The 14,598-nt window shown below is 46.9% G+C and overlaps 1 protein-coding gene across 2 annotated transcripts; it reads right to left on the reverse strand.

The window, feature by feature from the left end:
- Positions 1-4,586: 4,586 nt before the first annotated feature.
- Positions 4,587-13,966, reverse strand: B3GNT9 (UDP-GlcNAc:betaGal beta-1,3-N-acetylglucosaminyltransferase 9). Of its 2 annotated transcripts, XR_008484422.1 has the most exons (3): positions 7,530-7,572; positions 4,797-6,736; positions 4,587-4,694 (listed from the first exon to the last, which is right to left on the reverse strand). XR_008484422.1 is itself a non-coding variant. In XM_054296312.1 (2 exons), the coding sequence occupies exons 1-2, from the start codon at positions 13,933-13,935 to the stop codon at positions 5,425-5,427; spliced, it is 1,383 nt and encodes a 460-aa protein (XP_054152287.1). In that variant the 5' UTR covers positions 13,936-13,966; the 3' UTR covers positions 4,587-5,424. The 2 variants fall into 2 exon arrangements, 1 of the variants encoding a protein (XP_054152287.1); XM_054296312.1 differs by lacking the exon at positions 7,530-7,572 and adding an exon at positions 13,865-13,966 and having other exon boundaries at positions 4,587-6,736.
- Positions 13,967-14,598: the final 632 nt, after the last annotated feature.

The following is a 14,598-nucleotide window of genomic DNA, read 5'->3' on the forward strand; positions in this document are numbered from 1 at the left end:
AGGGAAATCAAGGATGTTGCTGCCCCCTTCACACCGACTCTCTACCTGCTGTTAGAACCTGTTATTCACGACTCTAAGCCAGAACTTCTGTTAGGGTTTTGTGTTTGGTGGCTCAAAATGTACATTGCAAGTAAATCTGCCTGTGTGAGTCAGTGTGGCTCTTACTTTGAAAGAAATGTTGTGTCCAAGCCCTGTCTGCTTGCTTTCTGCAGAGTATTTGGGCAAAGACCAAGTTGTCTGATTTGACACAATTTCCCATGGGCTGGTTGTGTTCAGAATAATTTTTGATATTACGATGCAAGAAATGTTATTCCGTGCTAGTTACAATTTTTTTGTGTCAACTTTTGCCTGATAAACACCCTTTTTTTTAATCTTGATTACACCAGTGCAAAGGCTCCTCCTGTGTGCCTGACTGTCAGCCACAACGTGGCACAGCACATGTAGGAGATAAATACCTCACTGTGTGTCTGTGGAGTTAAAATACTGGTTAGTTCTGGTGGCCCTTTTCATATAAAGTGTGAACCAGGTTGTTTCAGAGAGGTAAGGTAAGGCTGAAGTAAAGCAAAGGGAAATGAAAGTTGAATCTTACTGAAGATGTAACTCTTTAGCATTAAGAATAGCCTCAGTGAAGCAGAGCCCATGAGGGAATTTTTGGGGGCAGTGTATGTGTTCCTTGGAGGGCTCTGTTGCAGCTTAAATACCATCTTCTTTGCCTATGTGAATTTTTGGTGTAACTAATAAAGTCACTGTTAAAATGTTTATCTGCCAAAGCTCACATCCCAAGCTCTTGTGTTTGTGGGGATGTCTGTTTTTCCAACAGGTGAAATAATTTCTGCTCATGATCTGGAAAAAATGAGTGCTTGAAACAGCAGGAGAGGTAAGCTGGAGTTTGCAGAGTTGGGCACTCACTGTGGTGTAAGATACCATTGTTAAAGTAACTTTTGTTCTGGATTGGCTGGTTTAACATTATCTTTTTCCTACATTAATGAATTTCCCTTTAAATTTTACTCCTTTAGTTATTTTAAAGTACTGCATATTCCAATTCTGGAAGATGGTTTTAAGTGCCTTAATGCTTTACACCTACACTACATATATATATATATATATTCCACTGAGTGCTTAAGTTTCATTCTTTTATTATTATCCTTCAGAGAGACATTTAGTTAAAATACCAATCACAGAAAGCCCTGCATGATTATGCAATGTGCAATCTAATCAACTAAATTATCAAACCAGCCTGGTTTGCTGTATTCCCTTTTCCCCTCTGCTCATCTCAGAAAAACTGCAGCCCTGAAATTCTGAATTTACCCTGTCCCTTGCTGGGTAAGCTCTGCTGCATCCACAAGTAGGGAGCTTACAGAGATTATTCCTCCCTTTTCTGCTTCTCTGGCTGTAGACACCATTTGTCACTGTCACACCTTGATTCCCACCCAGGCCAGGCATCCCCTGGGACAAGGCTGCCACTGCAAACCTGTGTTGGGTTTTTTCCCAGGTTTTAGCCCATGGATTGTCAACAGATGGGCTGGGAAAGGGATGGGGAGAGAGAAGATCCATGAGTTGAGTCTGAATGGTTTGGAGAGAGCATTGGGCTGGCCAGGAATGGTGGGGGAGCTGTTTGTCACTCCTGCAGGGACTCAGTTGTGCTCTTCCTTTGGGTTTACTTTGCTCTTTGTTTTCCCCCCTCATTCCTCAGTATGGTTTTCTTACTGATCATAAGCCTAGAAAGTAATGAAAAATTGTATTTAAAAATTTTACTGGTTTTTAAAACTGTCACTGCAGTTAGTGGCATCATTAGGGAAATGTGGTGGGCAGATTTTCTGGGCTGCTGAGACTTGCAAGTCCAGCTGCAAGAGGAACAACCAAGAAATCAGCAGTTTTTCATGCTGGGCTTGGGGATTGACTTCTTTTCTCTGTGATCTGAGTCTTTCAGCACTCCCCAGGGAATGTTCTCAGTGCTGATATGTAGTGAAGGTTCTCTGAGCTGTTTGATTATTTTGTACTGTTGGAGTTTGCAGCTGAGGTTTGCTTCTGAGAACCTGCTGTACAAAGATGAATAATTAAGCTGCAGACAGGAAGCACAAGATTTTAATAGTGAATTCCTTCAGAGTCCTCTTTGGCTCTCTTTTGTGTGATGTCTGAGTCTGCAGTGGCTTGACTGAATGATGGATCTTGGCATTCCCTACCAGTTTGTGTGTCCAGAGATGCACTTGGAGGTGCTGAATGTGAGGCTCAAGCCAGCTCTGCTCATTGCAGTGACCAAATCTGGCCACTTATGTACAGCAGGAACAAAACCTGACTGTGTGTGGATGCTTGGGACTCCATAAAACTTACTGTACTGTATTAGTGTCAGAAGTTTATACTGAGAAAGCCTGCTTGCCTTGTGTGCTACTGGTGGCACCCACTTAGGATGTTTTAATGTTTGTTTTAATGTTTTCTTGTCCTGGGTTAGTCATGAAAAGAATTGCCAAGCAAATATTTATAGCAAGTATGACTGGTGCACTCAGTGGGCCAGTTAATAAAACCTACTCAGAATGTCATTCTGAAAAGGATGGTTTGGGTTTCTGTGATGCATCAGAAGGGTTGGTAGAGGCTCCTTCCTGCCAGTTATCATAAATAGCTGGGGCTTAGGGTTTTCTGAAAAGACCCCCATCCTTAAGGAAACAATCTCCAGCCTAGGTGAAGCCAAAGCCTTTGCCTACTGTAGCAGTAAGCAGAACTCAGTGAACTGCAAGGGTAACAGCCCAGCCCTCAGCATTCCCCAGAGCATTATCCTCACATGTGGTATCTGTGAACTTACAGCTCAGCTGCAGAGGCAAATGGAAACTTAAACCAGGTCAAACAGGCCGTGCAGCAGAGGCTGGAGAACAAAACCAGATGGATCTTTCATCAAGAGAGACTCTGGTATTCACTGGATAAGAGAAGTGAGCTGTTCTATAGACTAAGATAACAAACAGTTTACTCTAGTTCTGTTTCTGCCATCAGGGTGTGTGCTGGCACAGACTGTGTCAACACAGATGCTGAACAACAGCTTTGATCTGGGACAGAATGCACTCATTAATGCTGTGCTGTGGATAGATTGCAGATCTCAGGACATTATAGAGGGAGGACCCAACCTCTGCATCTTCAAGTGTAAAAGGAAAACCTTAATGAGGACTGCTGAACCTGACTAGCTGCCTCATAGGAAATCACAAGGTAAACTCTGTTTATTTCTCTGTCATTGCCATTGAAATAAGTCCAGCATAAGGAAACACTTACCAAGTTATCCAAAATAATGAATAATGTATTTTTCACGTGACTGTCTTCATGAAAAACCCCTGTGGTTTTAATCTTACAACATGTGTGCAGGTGTACGTGACAAACTCACTCTGACAACGAGAGGCACATCTGCATGCTGTCTTTTAATGATGGTATAAATAATTTCCCAAACTGTAAACTACTCCCAGGTAATACATTTCTGTACAGTCTCATGAACACACATGTATCACACATGTTAGCAGACAGACATGGGCAGGGGTGACTTTGTCCTACCAGTGAGGCTTTGGCTTAGTTCCACACCCTGCAAAGCTCCTTGTGAAGCTCACGTGAACATTTTGTATTTCAGGATTACATCCTGAAAATATCTCAAATGTAGAAATCTTTCCATTTCTATAAAGCTGAATTTTTCTTGGAAATACATTATTGTAAGGCTTGAACTCATGATGAAGATTACCAATGTGTAAAGCTGCTGTCCATGGGCTGTTTGCCAGCCTGTTGCTCTCCCTGTGCATTGTCAGTACCAGCACTGAGCCCAAAGTGCTGCAGGGAGGGAGGGAGGGAGCTCACCCACGGATATGAAATGCAGCTGTGCTCCAGGCTCTGTGCAAGGGAAAGGAACTTTGGGCTTTCTTTTATGGCTGATTGTAATTTCCTTTAAAGCTGTGTGGATGTGCCATCCTGAGAGGTTCTCTGATGGACAGGAGTTTTGTTGAGAGGGTAAAAACTTGTGAAGAATGAACAAACACAGTATCAGAGGTGAATTCAGGCTCTTTGTCCCATGAATTTCACAGCTTTGTAACCCTGATTTAGAGGAGTTCACTTCTGGTTTGATGTCTGATAAAAGTATATTCTTCTAAGGTAGTCTGCTGTTGGGAAAAACAAAATGCATCAAAGTCTGGACTATACTTTGAAAAACTGAGCAATTCAGTGTTCTTGTCTGATGCTTAAAATACTCACAAAGCTCCTGACTGAACCTTGGAAAGCCAACAGAAAGATTGCTGTGTGGTTTTGATTTCTTGCAATAAATTTAGATGGACTTTTATTCTGAAGTCCTTTTGTCTGAAAACTTTCTCCCTTCACATGACATTTGCAGCAGTATGAGAGTCCTGGCTGCCCTCTGCAGCTGGCTGTGCCAAGCAACAGCCCAAGGTCTGCAGGAACCAGCCCAGTGCACTCTTTGGTTTGAAGCAGCTCCCAAATGTGATGCAAGCAGCAGCTCTGTGTGGGGTTATGCTTATGAGCAGAGGCCAAAGGATCTCTCCAGATGCAAACCTCCTGAAAATCTGGGTCAGATCCTGAGAGTGATCCAATACCGTTGATGACTTCTGAATTTTCCGTGAATGTCAGTGCAGTGCAGAAAGCCTGAGCTCAGGGAAGTGCCAAAACCTGTTCCACTGGTCCCCTGAATCTTGAGCATGTCAGTAGAGCAGATACTTGAACTGAGAAGAATGATGACAAATCAAGATTCAAAGTGATCAATTTGAAGTTCTTGTCCTTTCTCTTAAGGCCCTTTAGTCTGCTCCTTTCAGTCATCTACTTACCTGTCCTTTGCTCCACCAGCCACGCCAGCCTCAGCACCCAGTTTGATTTCTTGTAATCCACCTGAACTGCAACTGTAGGACCCCATTTCAGGAGCTGTTTGTTGTTCTCTTCTTACAAGGCCTGTGGAAAACCAACCAGGCAGCAGTGATCTGATCTGAGCAGACACTAAGGGGACTCCATTTCCTGCACTCCAGTTCCTGTCTGGTCATTTTTCAGTGAGTCCAAGTCAAGCAGGAAGTTGACAGTGATCCCTGTGCTCCCTGGTGTCTGTTCTTATTCTATGTCTTCTTTCATTTCTCACACTTCTGACCATGCTGAAAAATGTCCAAGGGCTGCATTTTTCAATGTGCTTTTACACACTGTCCCACTAGGCACTACTATAATGCTAATAAATAACAATAAATTATATATATGTTATGATTATTTGGACTCATTAGTACACAAGGACCCACATGATATGTATGTGCAAATGTGGAATTTGGGCAAATTCCTGCAATTGTTTGTTGTCTTCTGTTAGTGCTGTAAATAACATGTGCTAAAATACTTGGAAAGTTGGTTTGTTGGGCAGTGTCAGTTCCAGGCTCCCTTTCTTGGCTGGTTTGCTGTGTGTGCTGCACTCTGTCTGCATTATCTGAGGGGTGATGCTGGTGTTGTTATCTGAGCTTTCTTCTTCCATTGGAAAGGCTTCTTCACCTGCTTCTTCTGAGTGCAGGAAAGCCGTGGGCTGTGGAGCAGGTTCCACATCAGCCAGATCTCAGCAACTTTCAGGCTATGAACCACCATGAGGTCTTTGTAAAAACAGGGATCAAAGGTCTGCAGGTGTGGGGCAGCAGAAGGCTTAACAATGCCAAAGGTCTTGAACCCTTCGTGCAAAATGGGCTTGAGGTTGATTCTCTGTAAGCACATGCCCAAAAAGACATCATCAATGGGGAAGAGCTCCACTTCTCTGCACGCCCTGGAGAGCTTCCTCATGGTGCAGCTGGACAGCAGGAAGCCTCCTCCCCCAGCGTAGGCGGGGTAGATGCTCAGCCCATACATGCTCTCGGGGATGTAGTACTTGCTCTTCCGGACGCGGATGGGACGCGCGTTGTAGATGATGTCCCCAACAAAGAGGTCCTCAGTGGGGTCGTGCCTCTTGAGGAAATCAACGATGTTCTCCACATTGACAAAAACATCGGCGTCGCCTTTGAAAATAAATTTCACGTTGTGGCAGAACTCAGCAGCCCAGCTCAGGAAGTGGATCTCCTTCAGGGTCAGGTTGAAGAAAGTGTCCATGAAGTCCCAGAGTAAGATGTCCCGGTATGTCTGACTCTCCTGGTGCATCAGGGTCTCCCATGTTGCCAGCACTGTCCTGTTCTTTGGTGTTCCCAGCAGGAACACCCTCTGGATCTGCTCCCCATTCACCAAACCCTCCCTGCCCCACGTTTTCCGGACAATCTCACGCCTGTCAAAGTCCTCAACCACGGATTTGATAGCGATGAGCAGGAAGGGACCTCCCGGTGTCTTTTGGCATTTCCTGGGCTGGTTAATGAGGAGATTGAAGTTCCTGTTGTCCTTGTTTAGGAGATAGAGCTTGAAGTTGAAGGCAGAATCAGTCAGCAGGGGTGGAGTTGTGGTTTGGACCCTGGTTTTGGCCACTTCTGTTGGTCTCATGGCAGGGGTAACTCGGGGTCTGGGTGCAGTTGCCTTTGCTGGCATCAGCCTCCGAGGTGCTCTGGGATCAGAGAATGTTTTTGGTGCCACTCGAGGTTTGTTCTGTGCTGGCTCCTTCTTTCCTGCTGGGATCAAATGTTCCAGCTGGGAGTAGAGCAAAGAACAAAGCGCCACCAGCAGGAGGAGGGTGCAGATCACATCCCCTTTGAGGCGAACTCTCATTGTCTCTCTGCTGTTCCTGGGGCTGCTAGAAGCTGTGTTTGAGCTGCCTGGCACCACTGCCCATCTGCAAATAAACACAGAGTGTGTCAGCAGTGAGGATTTGGCAGGTCTGAAGCAGGCAGGCAAGACTAAACATCATTTAAAAACCCAGCAGCAAAGCACATTTTACTCACACAAGCACAGAGACATTGAGAAACTTGTCAAAAGGCACATGGGGTTGCAAACTTACTGCTGATCCCAGTGCCAGCCAGCTCTGAGACTTGGTTAAGCAATCGTCCATCATCCTGAAAACCACCCTATGAGCACAACCCAAAATCCTGCATCCCTTACTGCTGAACATGCTTTGTCATTTCAGAGATTTCACTGGGAAAAGCAAAGTGGAAAATTATGAATGATGCCATTCTCCCATAAATAATGACCTTTTTCCCCCTAGCTTGACAACCATTACTTGCTGCTTTTATCCTTTTTGACCTGGGAGGCCCAGAGCTGACTGCTGAAGGGCAGACTCCTCATGGCAGTGTGCTGCTGGTGTTTCCCTGCACACAGAGCCAACTTTTGTTACACTGAGATTTGCACTCAAAATGAATGCATTGGGTACAATCTGGAATTCACACAGGACCTTTCTCCTGCCAGAATTCTTTATAAAATATTAAACCATTGTAAGTAACTTCCATTTATAAGGTTAGAAGGGGCCATGGGTTTTTTTCCTCTGCCAAATTACCCTAACTCCCCTAAGTGAGAGGTGGGGAAATAAATCCCAATATGTAGAAGCAAGGCAGAGCATGGTGTTAGGAAAATTTTGTTCATGTATCATAGATGAAGCTACCTTTTGAAATACAGGATTTTTCCTCACTTACACTTTTCCTGGAGATCTTCTGTCTTATTTGATCAGTTCTTCAACTGCAAACAAAATGAGAATGAAAGAGTAAGAAGGCAGCAAGCAGCAGGTCCTGTCATCACCCTGTGGGTGCAGCCACTCCCTGCAGCAGCACAACAGAGCTGGACAGAGGGACCCCACAGCTGCTCCAGGAGGAGATGAGTGACCATCATCATTCCCATGATCCATTCCCATCACCATCACCTGTCCTCAGCAAGAAGGAAGGTGAGCCCCACCTGAAAATTTCCCCACAAGAATTTTATACCTCCAGTAATAATGTATCATGTTCATGTGTGATTTGTGGCTCTCTCTTGCCTGTGCTGTACTAAGAGAAGCTGCCTGTGAAGGTATTTCAGTTCTCTGTCCTGAATTAGCTGAGATCATATCCAAAGATGACTTCTGGGATAAACAAAACTGGAGAGAGATGTTTAATAAGGGCATACAGTGATAGGACAAGGTGCAAATGCTTGGTAAGAGTTTGGTGGTATCTGTTTTCAGCAGATACTGTCCTGGATTGGATCACTTGCTAATTGTTCATTAAGCAGCCATTTTGTATCAGCCATAATGTTAAGTTTTCAAACTCAAAATTAGATTGATGAGTCTGTAATAACAAAGTAACAAAACAGTGGTTTTGTACCAATACCTGTGATATCTAAGCAATATTTCAAGACTTAAGAAGAAGAAAATTATTACACCAGTTGATTTCTTGGCCAGACCCTTTAAAATTCTTGGATGCATGTTGTTTGGACATCATTATTTAAATACTGTGGTTTTTCATTACTGGTTAGCTTCAGCTCCAAGGTACTGTTGAAATAGAGTATTTCACCATCATATGCTATTTCTTATCTTGGGAAAAAGATAAGCAGCTCCAAAATGTTTACTGACCTTTTTCTTTTTGTCTCCATTATTTATGAAATCATTATTTTGGAAAACAGCATACCCATGCCTTGGTGTAAGGCTCTCTGCATTCCTGGTGGATTTAAAATCCCTTTGGCCTTGTCCTGATGACCATGGGTTTTTTCCTTAGGCCTTGTTTCTTGCTTTTTCCTGCTCTCTGACAGATGCTTTTCTTCATTTGTTAGCTTTTTTTGTTTACCTTTCACTCCTCTCCTAGGCAGATGTTTTCACTGGCATAACTTTGTTACTAATAGCAGGATTGAACAGTTTTCTCAGATCTCTTGTAAATTGTTGTACAAATGTTTAGAATATTCAGGATCTGTTTTCTGTTTATGTTCTTTCTGCCACGTGGCTTGGCTCAGAACCATGCTCAGCCTCATGGAACAGTCCCTCCTGACACGTATAGGATGTTGGTTTGCATTTTACATCTGAAGTCCCCTCTCTTTCTTCACAGAACACAGCAAATTTCTTTTTCCTTTTCTGTGCAAAAGTTTGATCTTATTTCAGCTGCCAGGCTTCAGATGGTAATTGAGGAGCTGGATGAAAGTCCTGGATTTTTCCTGTGTTTAATGTTATCGACAAGGGTTTGGAATAAAACGAGCGTGTCATGAAACTCGTAATTTCCATGGCTTGCAGCTCCATACTGCCAGCATCTCAGAATCTGGCAATAAGTGCCCTTGAAAAAGCCAAGAAAAACCCTGAATTATTACAAGCCTGGGCAGATAGCCCAGATTTTCCTCAGTGTTTTCTTTTATTGAAAGTAAAGGATCTGAAAGAGTGATTTCCACGCTGAAATAAAACAGTTCAGTGCTGAATACAGAGCTCTCATTTTCAAATGAAGTTGCCAGCCCTTGAAGTCATTCCTTGATCTAATTATATGGATTTTCCAGTCTTTGTTAGGTATTTCCTTCTTTGGAAGGAAAATACCCTTGATTGTCACAGTGGTGTAAGCTCTATCCATGGATGTCAGTGTGGGAAAAGCTGTTCTGCTCTCGAATACAGAGGGACTGATGATTCTGGCAGATGCTCTGGCATGTCCTAAAGCCAAAAGGATTATTCATCCACCTTGACACCAGGGGAAGAGAATTACAGGACTATCAAAGTGAGCAGGAAATATCTGATGCCAAAGGAAAGAGATGAGAGCACAGCAGTGTCTCTCAGCACAGCACATCCCTGAGGGTCTGAGGCAGAGGCACCTCTGCTTCCTCTGCTGCTCTGGGGAGCCTCCATCCGACCTGAAATGGAGCTGGGCTTACAAACTGCATCACTCAGGGCCTTGAGGAATGGCCTGGCTGCCAGCAGTGCCTCCTGTGTCCTCCCAGCTTGGAAAAGCAGGCAGCTGTCCCTCTTTTTGTTGGCTCTGTGGGGATGGACACACAGGGGGTTGAGTCTGGCCTGATGGGGTCTGAATGGGATAATGGGGCTGGGGATGCTCCGTCCTGGGCTGAGCACCAGCAATGTCAGAGGGCTGACCTGGGCAGCAGGAAGAGGAGATGGCAAGATGGGCAGTCATAAATAGGGAATGAGCTGGAAGAACCAGGGGGGCACAGCCTGCAGAGCCCAAGAGACAATGAAAGGCTGGAAAGCTGGAAGGGGCCTGAGCTGGGCATGGCACCCTGATGAGCATCCAGGCAGGAGTCTGACCTGTGCTGCTGCACACTAGGGCAGAGGGCCCAGTCCTCTGCCTGGTTTTCATTTATTTGAGAGGAGGATTCTGAAATATGGCCAAGAGCAGCTGCAATAAAAGCAGTCAAGTGATGATAAAAAAAAATAAATTGCTAGCCCTTCATTTCCAGTTGAATGATATGAAACCTTGAGCCCATCCTGGCAATTCTTTTTGCAGCATTCGTCACATCTCCATCACTTCTGCTCAGGGCCAGAGTGGGAAAAAGTCCTCTGGATCCTGGGCTCAGATTCAGTCAAGAAGCCTTGGTGATTCTGGCACACTGCTTTGTGCCTTGAGGAGTGGTTATTTGATCCAGCCAGCCCTGGGAAAAGCAGCTGAGATAATCAAGCTGAAAACATGATGCACTGAGCATGGGGGCACAAAACCAGCAATGAGCTCTGCTGCCCTCTCATCCCAGCCTGGCTCACAGAAACATCCATCCCACCAAGCTGTGGGGTGTCCTTGGATCAGCCTCTCCCTGCTGCAGGGAAGTGCTCCCAGCTCCCTCCTGACCCCTCACTGCTGATGCTGGAGCTGCCACAGGTAGGTTTGGGTTGGGCAGCAGAGGGACACTGTGTGCCCATGGAATGTGTGGGGCTGTGGCTGCAGATGGAGGTGTCCCATCTGTCTGTCCATAAAATGAGCTACAGAAAGTGTGGGGGATCCAGCACTGATGGGTTTGATGGGGATTTTTTGTAATCATCAGAGAAGATTATACAATATTGGTGGTGGGGATACTTTGAGGCAATGCTTCAGGTTTGGGATATTTGTTTTCATTTCATGTTTGCTGAATGCATTCCACAAGAACAAAGTCATCTTGTAGCAGCCAGTGCTGCATACTGAGACCTGCCTCAGCTCTGGCCTGCAAGGGGAAAAGGCTGCACACGTGTCCCTCTCCTGCCTCATTTACAGGAGTTTTTCCACTCAGATTCCCTCAGCAAGAGCAAAGCAAACTCACAGGATCCTCCTCACCTGGTTCCTCCGCCTCAGGAAAAATCCTGACCCTGTTCAAGAAGCAATGATGACATTCCCTCTGCCCATGCTGCAGCTGGGGCTGTGTGGAACAGACATGTGCAGGTGAGCTTTCACCCACCAGAGCAGGATGCTGACACCAAGAACTCTGCACTGCCTGCAGCCCTGGGGGCTGCATCTTCCTCTGACACCCTTGGTCCCATCCCCTGCACCCCTGAGGGCTGCGAGAGTCTTTGACTCCCGTGCCTGCACCACTTTAACTTAAATGTCTTGCTGAACTGTTTAAAGGGGAAGAGTGGCTCTGTGTGTTGGAGCAGGGGAAGAAGCTGTGTTCCACTTCTATGTTTGGGTGTCATGTAATGGCCTTTATTCCTCCATGGGTTTGGGGTTTGTTTGTTTCTTTCTTTGCTTTTCTACTGCCCCACTCATAGATGAGATGACCCTTATCTATTGATGAGGTCAGTAACCTTATCAAAGTTATGGCTTCAAGTAGCCCTGGTGTTGAACAACCCCTCTCTGCATTTCAGGGTGCTTGTGAAGAGGCTTCATTTGGAGTTACAGGATCATAAAGTGATGCTGAATGATTTGATCTTCTTGATTAGAAGACAGAAGTGGCTGAAATACAAAGACCCCTTTTGGCATGTTGGTAAGTGCAAAGCCCTAGAAAAATGAAATAACCAAAACTTGCTGTGCTGCCTTACCAGATAAAAACTCAAAACTGCTTACAAGTTCTGAAGTCTATAAACAAACTGAGAGCAGGCTGTAGGATTTAATTAGCTGAGTGTCTTCAGAGCTGTCCCAGGAACTGGGTTCCTGAACATAAAACCAAGGGAGCACAGGGAGAGAGAGCAGCTGCCCAGTGCAGCACTGCAGCATCACTGCTGCTGGTATTTGCTGCAGCACCTGGAGGCAAAAGCTCTGTTGAGTCAAATACTGAGGAAGCAGGTAACAAAAATGCAGGCCTTGGTCCAAAGACAATTTCCAACTTTCCTGTCAGAGCTGCTTTTCAGGGCATTTTTGAATTTTTTTCCAGGCCAGAGCAAAAAATGGATGAAATCCATGCTGTTACAGGACAGGGTGCCTTATCTATCTGCCTGCCTCAGTCCTCAAATATGTAGTTTGATCAGCTTCCCAGCTGGCTGGTCCCATTTTATTGCAGTTTCTCCTGCTGGCACTGCCAGCCTTCCCTTTGCAATGCCAGTCACGTTGGGTCACTGTTGCAAATGGCTGCTGTGGTTGCCTCCTTCACCTTCCGACCAAGTCAGAAACTTCTATGAAGTGTAGAAACCCTAACACAGAGGAGCTGCAGAGCTGCTGTGTGAGGCTGTTGAGGTGTCTGTTTGCACATGCAGGGGTCCCAGAGAGGAACTGGCCCCTCCTTGCTGGGGATTGCAGGCCCATGGGAGCCCTGCTGAGCCTGGGCAGGAGCAGCTGCCTGCAGGACTGAGCTCAGGGAAGGAGCTGCCCCTGCTCCCCTGGCCCTGCTGGCCCAGTGTAAGCACTCAGGGCACAGTTTGGGGCTGCAGCTCCTTAAGGCAGTGCCTGATGCTCTCTGTCCCTCCCGGGCAGGGGGCAGTGCCTGCACAGCACCGAGCTGAGCACTGAGCTGCGCCCGGCACCTGGGCTGGGCCCCAGGAGCTGGGAAACCGGAAAACTGCAGCTCCCCTGAGCACAGCCCCACACCTCTAACAGGTGCTCAGCCACCTGCAAGGCAGGAGAAGGTAAAGCCCAATGACCTTCTGCAGGCCCAGCAGCCTCCAGAGGTACTGTCCTACCTGCAGATGCAGTCCTGCTGCTGGCAGTCTGATTTTCAGAGTGCAGGGGGCTCAGCAGCTCAACTCACACCCTGAGTGCTTTGGGGAAAGGACAGATCCATCCCGAGTAGCCAAGGTAAGGAACCTGCTGTCTCTTTTCCAAATCTTATTTTTTCTGGGCCCCAGGAGGGGAATAAAGCCTTGCAGGTTTGTGAAGGAGTAAGAAACTGAAACAAACACCTTCCTCTCCCAGCCCTCCCCAGGCTGCAGTGCTCACCAGCTCTTCAGCTCCCAGACCCTCTTCTGATAGATAATCTGCCCAATGCACCCCAAACCCAAGCAACTGCAGTGCAGTAGCATGGATGTGTTGTTACATCCATGGGTGATGGTGAGATAGGGAGTTGAAAATTTAATTCGAGGTAGAAACAGAGAGTACATGCTGATGTGCCCCACTAATTTCAAGATTATACCCAACACATAAGTTTCTCAAAATCTACACAAAAGCTATTAAAAATATCAGTAACTGCCTGATGATTCACAGGGGCTAAATTCTCTTCTATCTTTGTGACCCTAGAGAGCTTGAAAATTCCCATGTTTTGCTCACAGCATGCCAGAGTGTAACATGGGGGAGATTCATGTCCTTTTACTGATGAAGAATGGCTTGTAAATGTAACATACCACCACTGGGACATGTTTGTGGTTGAGAGAAGGAAACCCTGTCTCAGAGCAGTGCAGGCATTGTCTAAAGAAGCCCCACACTTCTTTAAAAACAACCTAAACATTCAAAGAAAGTTCTTTGGAAAGTAAAGAGTAAAGCAGATGTGTCGGGGCTGGAGCCTGCAGCCGAGCCTGCTGCGTGTTAACCATCACGGGCCGGGCTGCCGCATTTAACACAATTCGAGAGCAGCAAGGCAAAAAGAAAAGCTGGGAGCAAAGGGAAGCAGTAAGGACAGACTCCAGTCCACCCTGCTCGCGGCACAACCCTCCCCAATCCCCTGAGATCAAACACACTCAATAGATACTTACAGCCCATTCGATAGCGCTGATCCCGCGTCCCCGCGGTGCCGTGTGTGCAGCGGGCTGCCAAGCAGGCACATCTGGATGTGGTTATGAGAGACATCGCCCGGCTCTCAGCTCAGCCTGCCAGCGGAGCCCGGGACACCCTGGGGGCGCCGGGCAGCGCTGGGGCCGGGGCCGCTCCCGCAGCAGCGAGCGGAGCTGCCCGGGCCGGGAACGGGGCTGGGATTGGGACGGGGATCGGGGGTGAGATCGGGGCTGGGAGCGGAGCCAGGAGCGGAGCTGGGATAGCGCCGGGATCGTGGCTGGGATCCGGCCGGGAGCGGAGCTGGGATCGTGGCTGAGATCAGGACCGGGATCGGGGCCGGGATCGGGGCGGCCCCGAGCGCAGCCCCGGCCCCGCAGCGAGCCGAGCCCGGCGATCGCGGCAGAGCCGGGGCCCGGCCAAGGCCGACACGTGATGGGCCCGGGAGCGCCGATGGCTCCGGCGGGACAGGGCGGAGGTGTCCAGAGGGAGAACGCTCAGCCAGGTTGGGGATTTGCACCAATTCTGCTAAAAGGCCGGGTTTTTCTTTGCTGCCTTTCCACCCTAACTTTTTTCACTAGGAAATGAACTAATTTTTCTGAGTTTCTTTTTCTTCTATACTTTGGCTTTTTTAATTTCCTTGCGAGTATTTACCTCTGCAAGGAGTCAAATTGAAAAACAGAGGTTGGGTTTAGCTCAGAAATTAAATCCATTTGGG

This window comes from Melozone crissalis, unplaced genomic scaffold (assembly GCF_028551555.1).
Source record: "Melozone crissalis strain CALT ecotype California unplaced genomic scaffold, PUWL_Pcris_2 ptg000007l_1, whole genome shotgun sequence".
Classification (NCBI taxonomy): domain Eukaryota; kingdom Metazoa; phylum Chordata; class Aves; order Passeriformes; family Passerellidae; genus Melozone; species Melozone crissalis.

Excerpts from the sequence above, each read along its gene's own strand:
- B3GNT9 (XM_054296312.1), bottom strand. The coding sequence starts at position 13,935 with ATGTGCCTGCTTGGCAGCCCGCTGCACACACGGCACCGCGGGGACGCG. Across the intron at positions 6,737-13,864 it reads TCAGCGCTATCGAATGGGCT|ATGGGCAGTGGTGCCAGGCA; the intron begins GTAAGTATCTAT and ends GTTTATTTGCAG.